Genomic DNA, 17682 nt, shown 5'->3' with positions numbered 1-17682 from the left:
TACTTCGCTGTGGCTTTTTTCACAGAGTGGAACAATTTGAAAGTGAGAGGGAGAGATTCAAAAAAAAAAGCATAAAACTGCACTGTCTGCTCAACGACTGCCTGTTTGTGCACATTCCGCAGGAGAAATTGTTCAAGGAAAAACAAACTTTTGCTCCCTTCCTTCCTGTCACTGTGACACATTAATAACGGGATAAATAGGAGAATTAGAGGAAGAATAAATACAAGGACGATAAATGCTCCAGCGGCCATCTCGCCACACGGCACTGAGCACGCCGAGATCAACTTAAACCGCGCGAGGAGGATGGATTTCTGTCACTGCGTGTGACCCACATTTTTGCGTGCGTTTCCAGATAAGACAAAGGCAATAAGAAGTCGAGACTGCGGTGGAAAAAGTTGTTTAGTTGCAGAAGAAGAAGAAGAACAAGAAGAAGAAGAAGGAGCAGAGCGGGGTGAAGGGGCTGTGCTTGGCTATTAGAGTCACTTCCTTCCTTGGTAGCAGCCACAGGCCGGGCCTCGGGCTCAGTCATCCATTTCTACCAGTTTGCTTCTTGCTGCATATTTTTCAGCCTTGTTTTCCATTCCCTGACACATGCTATATTACTGTTCAAGCTAGTGAAAAAAAGACAGAGGCCATTTTTCCCCAGAGATCCACTGCAGGGGCCTGTTAGAATGGGAGGGAAGGGGGGGGATAGATTCGGCACCGGCTGGCCAGAGATAGCAAGCACCTCTGGCCAGCCGGCGACACAACAAAAAAACAAACATGTTTGTTCTTTTTAACATTAGTTAAATTAGTTGAAGTAAACGTAAGATGTTTTCTCAATTACTGCAAACGTATTGTTTTTAAATTACTGCAAACATTTGTGACATAAGCTGCTCCTTTTAATGAAAAGTATTTGGTCTGAGAACATCATGCGGATTCTGAGTAGGTGATCACTCCGATTTCCCACAAAAACCCAGGGTGAGCGTGGAGAGGCAGCTTTCATTCATCTCTGCGACGACCCTGCCTGTTGAAAGTAATCATACTCATATTTATAATATGTGTACTCTGTAAATGTCACGACTTATGTAACAAACACGTTGGCACACATAGACACTGCGGCTTAACTGTGACTAATAACCAACAGCTGCACTGATGCATAGTGTTGTAGTTATATTACTTTAGGAAACAGGTTGAAATATATCTGTTACCTCCTACTGTACATATAACTCCACATGTAATGAACCTATACATTTGTACATTTATACACATTCACATTGTTGCATTGGAGAATGCACTGCTATGTAGTGGCGTGGCCTAGTTACTACTCCCCATTCATTCACTGTTTCATCGAGTCCATTCATCCCATAGATCATTTACCCTGAGGGCGTTTAAGGTTCAGTTTCATTAAAAACATGTATTTAGTCTTTGACTGAAACGTTGTTTCTTCCTTGTTGTTTAAAAAAATAAATATGTATATTTTGAAATTCCAACTTTTTCGTCCGATCTTCTGCTTTCCTCTACTTTGTACTGTTTAAAACTTACAACTGATCTCCTCCAAAACAAACCATAGTTGTTTCAAATTTCCATGCACCCGTTACATCTGAGATATGACATTTTAAAAGTCACAAGGCAGATTTGTTTTTGTGTAACTACAGTGGCAAGCTTCAAATATAACACGTCTATATACTTTGCACTACTGTGGTAAGAGGAGATTTTTCTTTTAGCCAAATTCAACTAGCTGTCTGGTTTCAAACTGTTGATGTGCCAGGGGCGATCATTTACTAATGTTTTGTGTGATAGCTTATGTTGGTGTTGTATTCACGTATGTGTGTGTGTGTGCTGTGCGTGTGTGTTTGTGTGCACGTGTGTGCGTGAGAAAGAGAGAGGGAGAGATGGGAGTGAGAGCGAGAGTGAGAGAGACCAGAGGCATGTTCTGGACATAGACTGCGGCCGCCACATTGCTTTAAAATTGACCCGGGGGCTGACCTAGTTACCTCGCTTCACCCTTCAACGGTTAACGGAGAGAGGGAGAGAGGGAGGGAGATGAGATGAGAGAGTGTGCGGGGGTAGATACAGTGAGAGAAACTGTGGGAGGGGATGAAGAGAGAGCAGAGGAGGAGGGGGGGTAAGGGGAGAAAAGAGAGAGAGCAAGGGAGGGAAAAGGATAGAAAGGAAAATGGAGAGAGAGGGAGAGAAGAAAGGGAGAGAAGGAAGCAGGCGCAAAAGTGAGAGGAGGAGAGAGAACCCTCTAGCTCGCCCATCCTTCTGCCTGCACCAGACCAGAGTCTGACCTCACTTGACCCCTCCACAGACGAGCGCGCGCACACGCACACACGCACACACGCACACGCACACACACACACACTCGGTCAAGCGGCACAGCTGTTAGCAGAGTGAGGCTGTTGACTGTCCCGAGCTCGACCCTGCAGGTTACCTGCTTTGACTTCAGCAGTGTCCTCACACTGTCGCTCGGGCGTAAGCTAGTGACAGTGTGAGGACACAGCTGAGGTCAAACCAGGTAACCTGCAGGGTCGAGCTCCGGATGGTCATAGGTTGTAATACAACATATGGCCGGCACAGTCATTATATACAGAAAATTGCTTGGCAACTTAAAAAACAAATATTTCAATTGGTAACACACAAATGAAATAAGTTCTCTCAAATTAAAGTTTTCAATTGTCTTCACTTGTTAACTTCTTGACTAGAGCCCGACCGATATGTATATTTTAGGGCCAATGCCTATATTTGGGAGTACAAGATTCCCGATACCGATACATCGGCAGATATATACTGTATATTTATGTATCTATTTATTTTTTCAATCTGTCAATGATTCCTAAGATGTCTATATCAAACCTTCATGACAAAGACATGTAATTGAGGCTTGATATTTGAGTTTAACCATTCATTTTTTTCATAAATGAAGATACAAATAGAAACAAATGTATAGAACTTATAACAAACACTTATTTTACATAAAATGTAAACATAAATGCACATTTAAAACGCTCAAAACAGTTGGCCGATATCAGTCGGGCTCTTAAAATATCGGCCGATACGGATATATCTGTGAAAGTCTAATATGGGCCAATATTATCAGCCAACCGATATATCGGTCTGGCTCTGTTCTTAACTAGTTAACTATAAGTTGAACAAACTGAATTCATTATGTGTTACCTTATAAAGTAATATTTTTAAACTTGGTAATCAATTTTCTTTTATCACTGTACAACAGTGCATTTCATATCAGGAATATGAAGGAGGGAGTGTTTTTCAACCAGAGGATGTTGGGTTTATACCCTGTCTCACAAAGCACCCAAAGGAAGCGTACTTAAATGTGTAAAAATGTGTAAAACATTTTTGTGATTATAGCATTTCTCAAATGATTTCATAATGGAATCTTTTTTGTTCGAAAACACTGAAAACTGGTGCAGTCAAAGAGTTGCCTTCAGCTCATTCATGTCAGTGTCCGTCGGGTCAAATCTGTGGAACAGGATGGGGCAGGGGGACACTGGCGTGTATATGTCCTCTCGACTCTGCCACTAAGAGTCACCATGGTTAGCACTGAAGCAGCGACCAGGACAGCCACTAGTTTTCCATTTCTTCTTTTGTTTTGTGCATTTTGAAAATTATGGTATATGCTGATATGAGCTGAGAAATTGATTTCATTTCTTCTAAATTAACACTGAAGAAAATCATTTGAATTGTTATAATAACAGGTCTGTGATCAATATATTTTTTTATTAATCATACAAGTAGAAGCACTAGTAGTAGTATAGCGACTGTACAGTTCCTGGGTCACATTCTTCTAATCAGCTTTCAAAGTACAGTCAGGCCTTGAGTAAAGAATTATCATCAAGGTGCCTTTGAGTGAGCCAAGTGCTTGACCACCATCTGCTCTGATCGGTGGAATGGAGCAGAGGCCAGTCGCAGAGTTGTTTTTCAGACTAGGCTTCTCCGGGGAGTGAATACAGTATCTCCAATGGCCAAAGCCTACGCATGACTGTGTCTCATTAAAGTCCATATCTACAATTTCTTTTTTTCTTTATTTTCAAAGACATAAAATATTTCTGTACGTGTTCCTGCTGTGTCTACATGTAGATCTGTCCAGGTTGAATTCAGAATAATGTTAATAAGATAACTACACATATTTTATAAATCCTAAGCCTCTCCTGAAGCTTTTTTCCTTTTTTTTCCAGGTAAACTGAGTGTGTTTCCTCATTGAGTCTGTGACTCCAACTCACAAGTGGTTATGTGACTCCCAGCCATGGCACTGTGACACTCTCCAGCCTGATGGTTCAGCCTTGTGTAAGATCCAACAACACACACACACACACACACACACACACACACACACACACACACACACACACACACACACACACACACACACACACACACACACACACACACACACACACACACACACACACACACACACACACACACACACACACACACACACACACACACACACACACACACACACACACACACACACACACACACAGGCACATGCTCCCCACAGGTCTGCATCCATCACATTCTTGCACGGTTCTGTATTGAATGTAAGAATATTGTGGGTAAATATCTGTCCTATCTATGACCTGACCAGTAAAGCTTCAACTCCCTCCGTACTCACCTTACACACATGGTCATCTAATAACAGTAAAGCACATGAGACACATCTGCACAATTGCATCTGTACATTTACATTTTTAATAAGACCACTTGTTCGGCAATATAACATTTTATCTTTTGCATTTTGCTGCAGTGATCCAGTTTCCACAAACACAGAGGTCTATTTAATGTCACTTTAATGTTAGGGATCCAACGGCTGAAGCTTATCCTACATGTGTGATCAACGTAAGACACTTCCTTACTTTGGATTTAATTGGTTTAGGTCAGGAGTGACTGTCTGTTCCAGTTGGTCTGCTCCATACATACCATGGCAGCTGCATGTCCGAGCGTCCCGCCGGGCAGCGCGCTGGCACCCGTAGTGGTGCTGACGCTATTAGGATGGCGTATGCGGACAGCTGGCCCAGTCACAATGGCAGGAGGGATGCCGCCGGGTGCCGGTTTGACTCCCGGCTGCGGGGGGTGGGTCAGGGACTGTTGACTATTCAGCAAAGACAGCCTCAAGGCCGGCAGGCTCTTCTGTTGACAGGCAGAGAGAGGCCAGAGTTTATAGTCGCAGAGCAAGATGGACGTGCATGAGAAAATACTAAACACAGCTGCATAAACAAATAGTGCTGCGGTCACCGGCTAATTTAGTTATGATTTCACAAAAGCATGGTGGCAGACTGCTGAAGAAAACACTTGCGGAGACATATGACGATTTGTCCATTTTTTACACAATGATTCATGCCCTTTCCTACCTTGTAAAAAAAAAAACTAAAAGTAATTCTACCTTAAAATTGTCTAATATTATTTTAGGATGATTTACATGGCGTGCACTGTACATGCCATTTGCTATTTCTGATAGCCCACTGTCACGGCTGACCTGAGGAGCTGTTGTTGCTCCATACAGACTATTTCAGGCAGGTTTTTTGACGTAAGCGACCTAACGTTGCATGACAACGTGTGTCTGTGGCCTGGGTCGGACGGTGGCACGCCCTGATGCGACACTCATCGCGGTTTGCTGAAGAAGCCTGCTGGCTACTGACGGAGACAGCTGGCGGGTGGGCACTGTCACACACAGAAGACAGAAGTCACACCGGAGGTTGTGTGAGTGTGCGTGTGTGTGTGTGTTTGATTGTGTCATTCTACTGTCAGGCCTTGCCATCAGTGGCTCTGGTGCCAGGGAAGGTACTACTTCAGGGGGTCAGGACATTACTTGAGAGGAGCAGCTTTAGGTTAGGGGATGAATTCAGGGGGAACAACAGGGAGCTGTTTAGGAAACAATTTCAGGGGTCAATTTCAAAAGTAGCTAAGGGGTCCAGTGAACACACTACAGGGCCTCTGTCGAGAGGACTACTTCATGAGGCGGGTGGAGGATTCATTGTTACGTAGAATATTCAAATGACCAATTTCCGAAGAGGAGGACAGGGAAAAGTTTAACTGTCCCCTTCAGAGAGCCATCGGTTCAGTCAGCACAGGAGGCAGAACCACATTTGATGTAGAGAGGAGATCATGAAGACGATTTCAAGCAAAGAACCCCACCTTGAGAAAGGGCACCAGGTAAGGCTGCGGCGACGACTTGAGCTCAGCCTGCAGCCGGCTGGTGAACTCCTCCGGCTCAATCTTAGCATCCTGTTAGGTGAAGGGTAAAGTTTAAACGCCACTCTACAAGAGAGGCCAGAGAGTAAGTGAAGCACACCATAGTGACTTGAAGACACAGAGAGATGAAATCCCATCACCGGAGCCGATGATCAGCTACCCAACTCTCATCCTGGCACCACTCATCAATAGTAACTCTGTGTGATGACATTTCATGACAGAGAAAAGGAGAGTTTTGGACAGAGTTGCATGCTGCCATCTAGGGGTTTCATATATTTAGTACAATACACCATTAAAAGCGACAAATTCAACATTTAAAAGTGCAGAAAGCTAAGAACAAGAAGGAACACTCTCATTCCGATGTTTCAGAAACTCGGCCTTGTTGGCTATAGAAAAGGAATGGTTGTTAAGATTATGGCAGTTTGTGTAGATGTCAGACTAAACAGCAGTCCCAGACTTACCCAAATACACTAAAACAATTCCATAAAGTCCACCGTATATGACCAGTGTTTGTTTGCTAGTTGGTTTTCAAAGCTCACCAGCAGGTCCTGAACCAGAGACTTCACGTTCTTGGAGGTCTCGGGGGACGGAGAGTTGTGAGACGCCAGCTTGATTAGTGTGGCCAGGAAATTCTTACACTTCTTCACATTTTCTTGCATCTCCTGTACGAAAGAAAAAAACATTATCCTTCTATTTAATATTGTAAAAAAGTGGAAGCTTTGTCAATTTGTTCAGTGTTTCAGAGATTAGAGGATCAAAGATGCAACAGGAATGAATATTGAAGGATTTTATGTTGAGCTAATATAGGATTAGAATGGCTTGTATTGGTGCTGTATTTCCTTAATTATTACTTGTGCCACAGATAAATGAATGACATTATTTGGGATAAATAAAGGGTCTGACAAACATCTGTCATGTATCAGAGCATTGTGCACACCGAGCATGTTTCCCTTTAATCTTTGCAGCCAAATGAGACATGGCACATGTCCATTCAAACTGCCAGTGGCAGCCAACTGTAGCCCCTATGAAATCTCGCCGGCTGGATATTTGAAGATGTGAGCATCTGTTTGTATGTTATATGTCTCTGTGTGCATTATACCACATTATGCCCGTATCTCTACGTCCCTGAATGCGTTCATCAAGGGTTTGTTCCTTTATGTCTGCGTCTGTGCGTCCTTGGGTTGGTATGCACTTGTGTGAATGTATGAATGCCAATGTGTGTGGGCATGTGTGAGACTCTTTGTCCGTGGCCAGCTGTGTGAGGCGGTGAGGCTGTGGGTTCCGGGGCTGAGCTTGTGACACAAACAGCCTGCTGGCAGCTGTGACAGTGCTCACGCCCCTTGAGGGTGAAGTGTGGGCGATGGAAGAGCGCGGGAGAGAGAGCGGACCTGGGACACGATAGAAGCTCCGGGGGGCGCTGCGACGCCCGTCTGCGGAGGCTGCACTGGCTGGGAGGCGGCCTGGGCCGGGGCCTGGGGCGCCATCACTGCGGGGGTCTTCTGCGGAGCCGTCACAGCAATGGCTGGCGCCACGGGGACCTTCTGGAAGAGCAAGAAGAGACAGAGAGATAAACAGGACGTGACGCCTCGCTTGCAGCAAGGCCACAGAGAACAGGAGGCAGGCGCCACAGCGCTCCTGTCACATCTGGTGTCCTGACTTCGGTGGACATCGCTTAACAGACAAGGAGGAAGCGGAGGTGGTGACAGGCTAGAGGCTGGAAAAGGCAATAAAGCCTTTTCTCAATAATCACATACCTGACAAGGGAAAGTTCCATCTTCCTCCTAAGACTTTAGACACCCTGTAATTCCAAACATTAATCGCCAATTTCCTACTTTATCATCAGCATATTTCAAGGAATGAATGACTAGGACATGTCTCACATCCAAAACATACATTTTGCTCAACAGAAGAGGTGCCAAAAGCAGTCTCTCACTCCGAAGCCCTCGTGACCTCTCTCGGATCTCCCAGGGCCTGTTCACACTTGGCAATAAAATGCATCTTGCGAGACACAATCATTAAGGTGACAGTTCTAAATCCAGGTGTGAATGCACCCGAAAAGTTGAGGATGCATCAGGGTCTGATGACTCAAGCCACATATGGACGGGGGCGAGGAAACATGTACGTCCTCGTATGTGATGAAGCCGTGTAAGTGTTGTGCGAACCAAAATATATTCCTATCTGCACTGAACGGCTGCCTGGCTATATGATAAGAAATGTCTCAAACACTGAGGACAGATCAACTGTCAACTAGACAAGACACCAAACAATCCTCTTCTCTGGGCACATTGTAGCAGCTTTCTGCTTAGCAAAGATCGCAGTTTTCCCCCCACCAATAAATTCAGATACAAGCAGGGATGTTAAATCTGCGGAGCATTTCAACTGTGCATCGAGGATACACATCGTCTGAATAGGAAACACACCGGGTCTGATCGGGGCCTGTAGAGCTTTCATTTTGTAGAAACAGGAGAGTTCGACTTCAAATGTGATCACCAGCGGTGCCGGTGTACGGAACAGGATGTTACATGATGTGTAGCCAGGGCAGCAGTGCCCAGCAGCTATACCTGTTTTCTGCTCACGGGAATCAGGATTATTGTTCCCATTTTTCTCTGCATATAACTGATGTTTAAACATAACTGTTTTTATTCATACAAGTTACTCAATGCAGAAGTTACTATTTTCGCATTATTGTATTTTTGAAATACAAAGTTGTTTCACGGCAACTTTGTTCAGGATAATTAAAAAACCTCAATCTTCAATTGCTGGTGGTAAAGGGCGCCATCCACGAGCACAGCTCGGAATTCACACACACTTTGGGTTCCAATCTACTGACACAACAAAAAAATCCGCTCTGGACCACCACTCAGTCACAATACTATGTCTCGACCTTAAATGTTCCCAGTGGCGTCGGAGGCAGAAGACAGAAAAACAGGCAAATAAGGAGAGTTATCTCACTGGGCGGAGCGCCGGACAGGAAGAGGAAGAAGAGGAAGAGGAGGAGGTCTGGAGGGCAGGGCTGGAAGGAGTGGGAGCGGGAGATGGGGCCATCTTGGCTGGAGTCAAAGGACACTGCCTGTTGGCCTGAGAGGTCACAGCCGACTGTAGGGAAAGAAAGAGAGCAACGGAGAGAGAGAGAGAGAGAAAGAGAGGGAACAGGAAAACAGAGAGCAAAAACACATTAAAGAAAGTGGCTGGGCGAGGGAGAATGGGGAGATAAATGAGGATAGGCGATAGGTACCTAAAGAGAACGACAAACAGCGAAGGTGAGACAAGGTCAGTTTCTGGGCGAAGGACAGAGGGAGGGGCGAGAGAGCAACAGAGGAAGAATTGAGGAGTAGCGTGCCTGGCAGAGAGATGAGGAAAGGTCATGACAGCAGGAAAGAAGACAGAATGTGGCAGCATGTTGGGAAAGTTCGAAGACTGAAACGGAGAAGTGGACGTCTGGTGAAGTGCCAGTGGGTCATGGTGGCGTTGTGCTGGGGTCTGACGGGGTTCACATTTCCGTTTCTATTCATGATTTTATGATCTATCGGGGAAACCCCGCCCCCTGTTGTCCTTTTGCCGCAAAGTGTAAAAGTGATATATTGGAAAACAACAGTGGAAAATATAAAATATCAACGTTTGGCTGAATCCAGTAGGTTTTACTGTATAAGAAAGTTGATTGGATGCTGATGTCTGATTGCCACTTCATTTTTGTCTGAAAAGTGCAGCAATCTCTGGGAATTGGTTGATAGTTAAACTGCTGCTTTTCAGATCATTATTTTTGCATAATTTAGCACGTAAGCATGCTCGTGTGCTGATTTTCTCTAATGTCACGGCTGACCAACTCGGACAGAGATTGTTAATCCAACGTCTCCTAAAGGCAACAAATTCATGACTGTAGGTTATGACATTGTTTAAATTTTACTGCCTACAATCAAGCTGTTCAAAGCTTCCGCATTGGCGTTTACTTTACAATGCTGAACAGACAAAGGATGATTAGTTCGTAGAGGTCATGTAGAGCTGATGTGTCTTGGAATGCAAATGTTTCCATTCTGAAAATAGCTTAACTAAATGGCCTTTGCTATAGTGAAATTGCAGACATCATAATAATTGGTATGACTGAAATAATAAATAAATTAGCATAAGATGTTATCTACAAAGACCAAATTCCATCCAGAAACATGTCATCTATTCCTGATGCTGTCAAGGACCAGAAGCCACATGTATTGTAGATAAAGTTTGATCATCACAACTAAGATGATAAAGTCCCTAACTAAGCCTTTTACTGACCACAGTTATTACTTTATTTCACATTTTATCCAGGAGACATTATTGGCCACTAAATTAATTATGACAACTAATAAGGCCAGAAAAGAATACAGTTGTAAACTGATGTATGAATAATAGCCCCTGGCTTGAATCTGTAAATCGTCAAAGAAGTCATCAGGTTTGATGACACAGGCACAGTTGTCACTTCACAACACATTAAAACATATGACAGAGACATGAAACTTTACATTTAGCACAAACAGATCCCGCAGGATACGGATGAGAGAGATTAGGTTAAGACAGTTAAACTGTATGTGCAAGTATTTGGACAGATTCTTTTTTAGTATTGTATTGCTTACACTTTACTCCACATAAACTGGGACTGAGGATAGGATTTACACAGACGACTTCTTCCTGAAATATTTCCTGGGTAAATGTGATTTATTTCGTTTGTAATTTGTGTGCATTCATGTGTCATTTTTTATTTGATCTTTGGGCTGTTTTCCGATATCGCTGAGGACATGAGAGGCACCAAGCACCAGTGCCAGTGTGTGAGTAGTAGTAGTAGACGGTATTTTTCAGTAGATCAACGATATATTAATTCATGAGATACTATATCAGTACAGAGCACTTGGTCGAGTATGAAAATACTGTAGGTTCTCAGTATGAAGTAAAACTAATACAGTAGGTGTATTACCATAAACAGTATGGACTTTAAACAAAAGAAAACAGGTAGACTATGAAATGTGTCATAACTCAACGAAGTGCCAACCACCACAAAGCCACGCATTTGCCAAGTGTCTCATCTCTCACACACACACACACACACACACACACACACACACACACACACACACACACACACACACACACACACACACACACACACACACACACACACACACACACACACACACACACACACACACACACACACACACACACACACACACACACATCCTTGCTGATCTCCTGACAATTTGGCCAAGGCAACCCTGCAAGGGCCTCTGCCTTGACCTCTGGCATTGAGCCTTCTATACACAAGACAGGCCAGAGCACGCACACACACGCGCACACGCACACACACACACACACACACACACACACACACACACACACACACAACGTAATAAACTGCACACAAATAAACTGCCAAGGACAGGAGGATGGAGACAAAGAGACAAAGGAAAATAGTTTAAGGAAGAGGAGGAGGGAGCTCCACCTCCTCTAAAAGTTTTGTAGAATCCAAAAGAATGTTGCACTGCGCTGACAAGTCGGGGGAAGTGGGTGTACGAGGGGTGAGGGTGGAGGGGGTGACGGGGGGGTTAGAGCCACGGGATGCATCCCACCGCCGGCTATGCCTCTTTCTCCCTTTCGCACACACAGACAGACACACACAAACAAACACACTGAAGAACCAAAGCCTTGTTGGCTTTTTAAAATAATCAGGCAGTTGGATGATGAATGATTTAACAGGTATGGAAGGAAGGAAGCTCAGGATGCCTTCCGTTTCTCCCCTCGGGGTCATGGGAAGAGTGACAGGCCGACAGAGGGGTTGAGCTCTGGGAATAAACACCATTCCCTTTCATTTCCCTGCTACTGCTTTTCCTGTCGAGACGGCAACGCCGCGGCCCGCCAATTTATCAACGGTGTGACTGTTGAGAGGCGATGACAATCTGCGAGTCTCTTTTGAGAGGGGTTCACATCAGGATGGATGCGGGTTGGCTGGCTTTGAGCACCGAGGCGGGAGGGGGCGTTGTTGTGTAACTGGTTGGGACTTCGATTTTGTGAGGCTGGTGGGCTACCGTGGAGACTGGGGGATGAGTGCCTGTGGACTGTCTGAGAATGATTTTGGCGATAACATTCGCACGTGCCATAGGTTGGATAAGTGAGGTTTTTAGACTTCGGAAGAATTAGAGTACTGAAACTCAAAGTAAACATTTCCTTTGAATAGAAAAACCTAATGGAAGCTTTATCTCAGTAATGAAGAGTGTAACACTCCTGCTGTATGCTGGGTTTACCAAACGAAGCTTTGTTCACCTACACTAATCCAGTACACACTGCAGTTTACACATTACAGCACGTGGATACACTATGTAGGCTGCATTTCTTGGACATGTATCATTAGATCTGACAGCATCATGCACTCGCATGATATTTTGATTTCTATTCATTTTAATTAATTTCATTTCTACTGTTCTTCTCTTTTCACATTCGAAGATACAGTCTATAAAACACCGAGCGGCAGCAGTATGAATACAGAGGTGAAGTCTGGCCCAAATGTAAAGCACAGTGAAATGCTGTCCTCTAGTGTCAGTCACTTGTGCTCGCAGTCAGTGATGTGACGAGCAGGTGCCAAACATCTTCACGTGGCCTCGTTACTCCAAACTCGCGAGGCCAGAACAAAGATTGGTGCTGTAAGATGAGATAATATTCAGCACCTCGCCTTGCATGAATAACAGGCTCCTGCCTCTGGGTCTGTCTTCCATAATCTGAACAGATGAACAGGTGTAATTCACAAGGCACTTGAATCGTATTACTAATGATTTGGAAACGTTGCATCTTAATTTGCTGACCCCTGAGTTTCAATAAACTGTCAAACTTAGCCAGACATTGCTGAAAAGAAAATGTAATCACCTTAAATTCAAGATGGAATGTGTTTTCCACAGAGGAACAAGATACTTTAATAAATTTACTAGCATTAACAAATACAATTTATTTTTTATCATTTCGAAACATTGTGGGTTGGCATTTGAAGGTGAAATGCGTTTCTTTTTTTCCTGTGACTGATTTTTTTTGTATAATTTGGCCATAATTTCGATAATTTGTTGAATTTTTTTTTCATCACTCAAAAGTCTACTTGATTCACTAGTTCCAGCTCCACAAACCAGAATATTTTCTCTGTCTTCTCTGATTATAAACTAAATATCTGGATGAATAATCACTCTGTATTTGGCTTTGGGACTCACACACAGTTTGAATCAATCGGTTTGGGCTTATGAGAAATTGCAATGGGCTCGGTTTCATCCTTTTCATGTTTTAAGGGCCAACAATTCACTAAACCAGTCGAGAAAAGAATCAGTTGAGAAAATAATCAAAAAAAAATAATGAAAAAAAAATTGCAAGATAGCAAACTGGATTAAATGCTAAATGTTTTGTTTTTCAATTTTCTTTCCACTTCTGATGTAGTTGCATATCATACCTCAAAGTTTTAGGTTTTAAATAAATAATATATGTCATATCAGATCCATTTGCCTCCCTTGCTGACCAATTAATTATCAATTACACTCGGACAACAGATGTGTACTTAATGTTCTTCTTGCAGGTACTTTAACTATAACAAGCACTTAATATAATTATTTTTTCAATACTGTAAACTGTATGCATGCTTTCAGAATGCCAAGGTGAATGATTGAGCCCTTCTGATATGTCTGCACTTGATGTTCTGAGATCAATAAAGGAAATGCTACAGTCAGTCAAGGTTGAGATATAATAGGCAGATTAATTTGTGCTCCTTTGCCACTGTAATGTCGATGCCATTTAAATATTGTCATCCTTGATTTACAGAGAAACTGTGGGGGGCCAAGTGTGTGGTAACCTCATTATCTAAATCAATGAAGGTGTGGAGCCACCAGCACAAGCTCACGTTTTTACATGAAGGATGTATCCACAGGTAATAATAAGCAAATTCCAATTAATGTTTCAGAAGCTCATTAAGATTTGATGAACGTGCCCCATGGGGTCATTAAAAAGCCCTGAGACATTAATTCACCTATTAATCTCAGTTTAATCTATACATAAAAATAATCAAGCCTACCCATCCATTATAATTACACAGTTAAACATATTAATCACATCCCAATTAGGGTCTAAAACTAAGCCGTTCATGTAATGAGGACCTGCCCAGCCAGCATCAACTGTACAAATCCACAGATCAGATTTCTCCAATTGAATCTGTCAGATCAGTTTTGAAAAATGCAACATTGACAGAAATTATGCAGAGACTGTAGAACAATTAAACATGTGTCTGTACTTTTTCATATGTACAGTCACTGTCGTTGTTACCCCAGTGCCAGGAGGTCTGAGGCTGATGCCCTCTCAACTGCCAGAACTAATAAATAGACTGAGTTCTGATACCATTTTACCCTTCCTGATACCAAATCTGACACCTGGACTTTGCATTTTGGCCAATACAGTGTACCGATCTGATACCAGTGCATTTGGGAAAATAACAACTTATAAAACATAATTTTAACAGCTGTATGCTGCTATGGAAGAGATGATTGCTACAGTTTCTGTTTGGCCTGGCTCAAGTTAAACCTTTTGAAAAACAGATACATAAAGATAATGAAGCCATAGAACTACTTTTATAATCTGCTTTGACAGCCATAACTGAAAAATAAATAAACCTAGGAATACACAACAATTACTTCCTTTAAATAGCTGTTAACGTGCAGCCACGATTAAGAAAAATAAAAGACCTTTAGTCTGTATCTTTCACGATAACAGTATAAAACAACAATATGGTACATTTCGCAATTTACATGTGGGACTGAGCCGGCATTTCTTGCAGTACTGGAGACATTTCCAATACCGGAATCGGAATTGGAACATCTCTACTATAAATGAGAAGAACTGGTAACATCTGCATCCGTGCAGCAGATACCACGATGTCTGAAACGGCAAATGTAACCATGCAGTAACATGCGCTCATTTAAGAACTTTAACGTATTTACTTATTTATTAATCAACCCTGGCATAGAAACCAGCCTTCTGCATTATGCTCACACAGAGCAGCCATGCTCCAGCTCTCAGAACAGTGACTGTCTTACTAAAGGGCTATGACCTTAATACTTTTTTGATTTTGTTCTGTTTTTGTTTTTATTTGACTTGGAAATGAAATAGCTACATTACAATTTTAAAGCTGTGAAACTGTTACAAAAAGACACACGCATCTTATTCTCCACAAGGTTTTCTTGGCAACGAAATGAAGCTGTTAATAAAATACAGTAATGTGTCCTCGATGTCATGTACTGAAACAAACCTATTTTAGATTTTTCGATATTGATAAATTTAATCTGACAGACCAGACGTGTTGTTTATTTAAAACTGAGAGGTTTTCTCTTTCACCTGTTATTCATCTGGTTAGTGTGTAACACCTCATTTCAGCACCAGGAGCTGTCCACGGTCCAATCCAACGTATTTTTTTCTCTTTTACATGATACCATTGACTGTATATAAAATATACTGTATACAAATAAACCGACTTCTCCTCAACTTCGAACTCTTGTCCCACAAGAGTTGTTTTCCACTTGTTGCTGTTTTTCATACATGCCTCCTCTGGGCCACGTTATTTAACAGCATAAAGTCACTTTTTTGCAGTAATGCTGATGATAAATGCAGATGTACGCCCCCTTCCCTGTCTGACATTCACTGTTGGATAGAGAAATCACAATTTTTCTTGCAGCAACATCTGGATATCTGAGATTATTTCTCAGAAATAATATTATTCCCAGGCTCAACCACAGGCTTGGAATACTGTACTGACAACAGGTAGGTTACAGGTTTGTACATTTTCCGCCCAAAGTTCTCACCACGGGAACATTATTACATTCATGACACATGTGGAGAAATGTATTCACCCTAAATATTCAGGAGCACTGGCATGCCACAACTCAGCGCCCAAGGGACCAACTCCAGTTTGGGGGACAGTGTTTTTTTTAAGGCAAATGTAGGGAAAACCTGTAAACTCCACACAGAGCCCAAGACTTTCTTGTCAGGAGATAGTGATGCACAGAGCAACTAAATCATACATGAAAATGCATCTGACTCCATATGGAGTATATGCTATGAATAGAGTATACACTAGAGAGGAGGGATAGTAAGATGATGGGATATTCCTCTGTAAAGACAATCATTTGGGATTTTCTCGTGGCTAAAGAAGGAAAGGTGGGGTACATATTAGTGGCTCCAAAACCCTGTTACACATGCCTTGAGCCACTACACAGGATCTGAGCTAACCTGGATTTTTTTGATTAAATTGCATTGGTTACATAAAAACCACTATGTTCGCTGCCGCACAGGTTCCTGTTCCTGTTAATATTAAATCAAATATTTGGTGTTTTCATTTCAATTAAGATAGTTCATCATAGTTAGAGTCATTTTTCTTGTACATATTATACATGCCTTTAGCAGAGATGGAAGAGCATGGGCTACAGACCGATGTTTGGGAAGAAGACTTCTTTGGACCTTACCAACATGAAAATCACCAAATTATGAATAATGAATTTGAATTATGAATTTCTCCAGTGAAGTCTAGTGTGTGTGATGTACACATGCACAGATAAATCAGATGATCCATAATCTGTTTTGTGGTTGGAAACACATTATTCGAGGAGTTGTAATACATGCCACATCCAGGTATACCACGAAACACAACCATTTATGTATTTAAATGCTACTATTTCATAACCTGTCTCAAGATCCCTTATCTTGTCCCTGTCTAGCTGTAAAGAAACATTACATGAGCAGGAACACTGTGTGCCAAAAGTCATACTAATGGGAGTCTGCAGGTGGCAGCTACCATGTGAGTTGTGTAGCAGAGTCTCACCTGTGGAGTTGTTACTCTGAAGGATGTTCCCGTGGTGGGGGTAGCGGGTCGAGGGGAGATGTTGTTCTGCGCCTGGGCCTGAGCTTGGGCCTGAGCTTGAGCCAAAGCCTGCTGAGGGACCATCACCAGCTGGCCGAGCTCCGTACGCACAAGCACCATTCCTGAGGAACAACAGGGAACACTGATTAGAGGGGACACGACAACAAAAAGGTCCCTGAATGGAATAACAACCAGGAACTATGGTTAAATGCATGTACGTGTCGGATGTGGATGCACAGATTAAGGGTCATCCTATGGCCGAGGTTTAGCAAATTTCAAACCCGCTAACCCTGGGCCACAGAAAATGCTTACATCTGACTGACGGGAAAGCATTTGATCGATCTGTATAACAAGACATCTCAAGTATTACTCCAATAATTAACAAGAGCTTTAAATCCGTGCATCAGGAAATAATAAACTGCAGTTAACCACAGCAACAACCACATTTTAACCGTGAGTGAAACAGAGAGAACCAGGAGTTAAAGGGGCAGTAAGCGATTTTGGAGAAGGATTGATTGTTGGTTTTTTTCTGACTGCACTGCCTCGAACCCGCAGCCTCGGGCATGTGAGACAGACGCGCTGAC

At 42.8% G+C, this 17682-nt stretch overlaps 1 protein-coding gene across 5 annotated transcripts in view; it reads right to left on the bottom strand.

Moving 5' to 3' along the window:
* Positions 1-17682, bottom strand: part of LOC118302678 (transcription initiation factor TFIID subunit 4-like) — an 82851-nt gene that overhangs the window by 60900 nt on the left and 4269 nt on the right. For 3 of the 5 annotated variants that reach the window (XM_035629012.2, XM_035629018.2, XM_035629017.2), the window contains exons 2-7: positions 17060-17220; positions 9154-9297; positions 7590-7742; positions 6741-6863; positions 6145-6234; positions 4930-5139 (exon numbers count right to left, since the gene is read on the bottom strand). In XM_035629012.2, coding sequence (XP_035484905.2) covers positions 4930-5139; positions 6145-6234; positions 6741-6863; positions 7590-7742; positions 9154-9297; positions 17060-17220 — 881 coding nt within the window. The remainder of the gene's footprint in view (positions 1-4929; positions 5140-6144; positions 6235-6740; positions 6864-7589; positions 7743-9153; positions 9298-17059; positions 17221-17682) is intronic. The other 2 variants (XM_035629015.2, XM_035629016.2) reach the window with 2 other exon arrangements.

Source organism: Scophthalmus maximus, chromosome 4 (assembly GCF_022379125.1).
Source record: "Scophthalmus maximus strain ysfricsl-2021 chromosome 4, ASM2237912v1, whole genome shotgun sequence".
NCBI lineage: Eukaryota > Metazoa > Chordata > Actinopteri > Pleuronectiformes > Scophthalmidae > Scophthalmus > Scophthalmus maximus.
The sequence above is the reverse complement of the archived record's forward strand: the minus strand, read 5'-3'. Positions and strand labels throughout refer to the sequence as shown.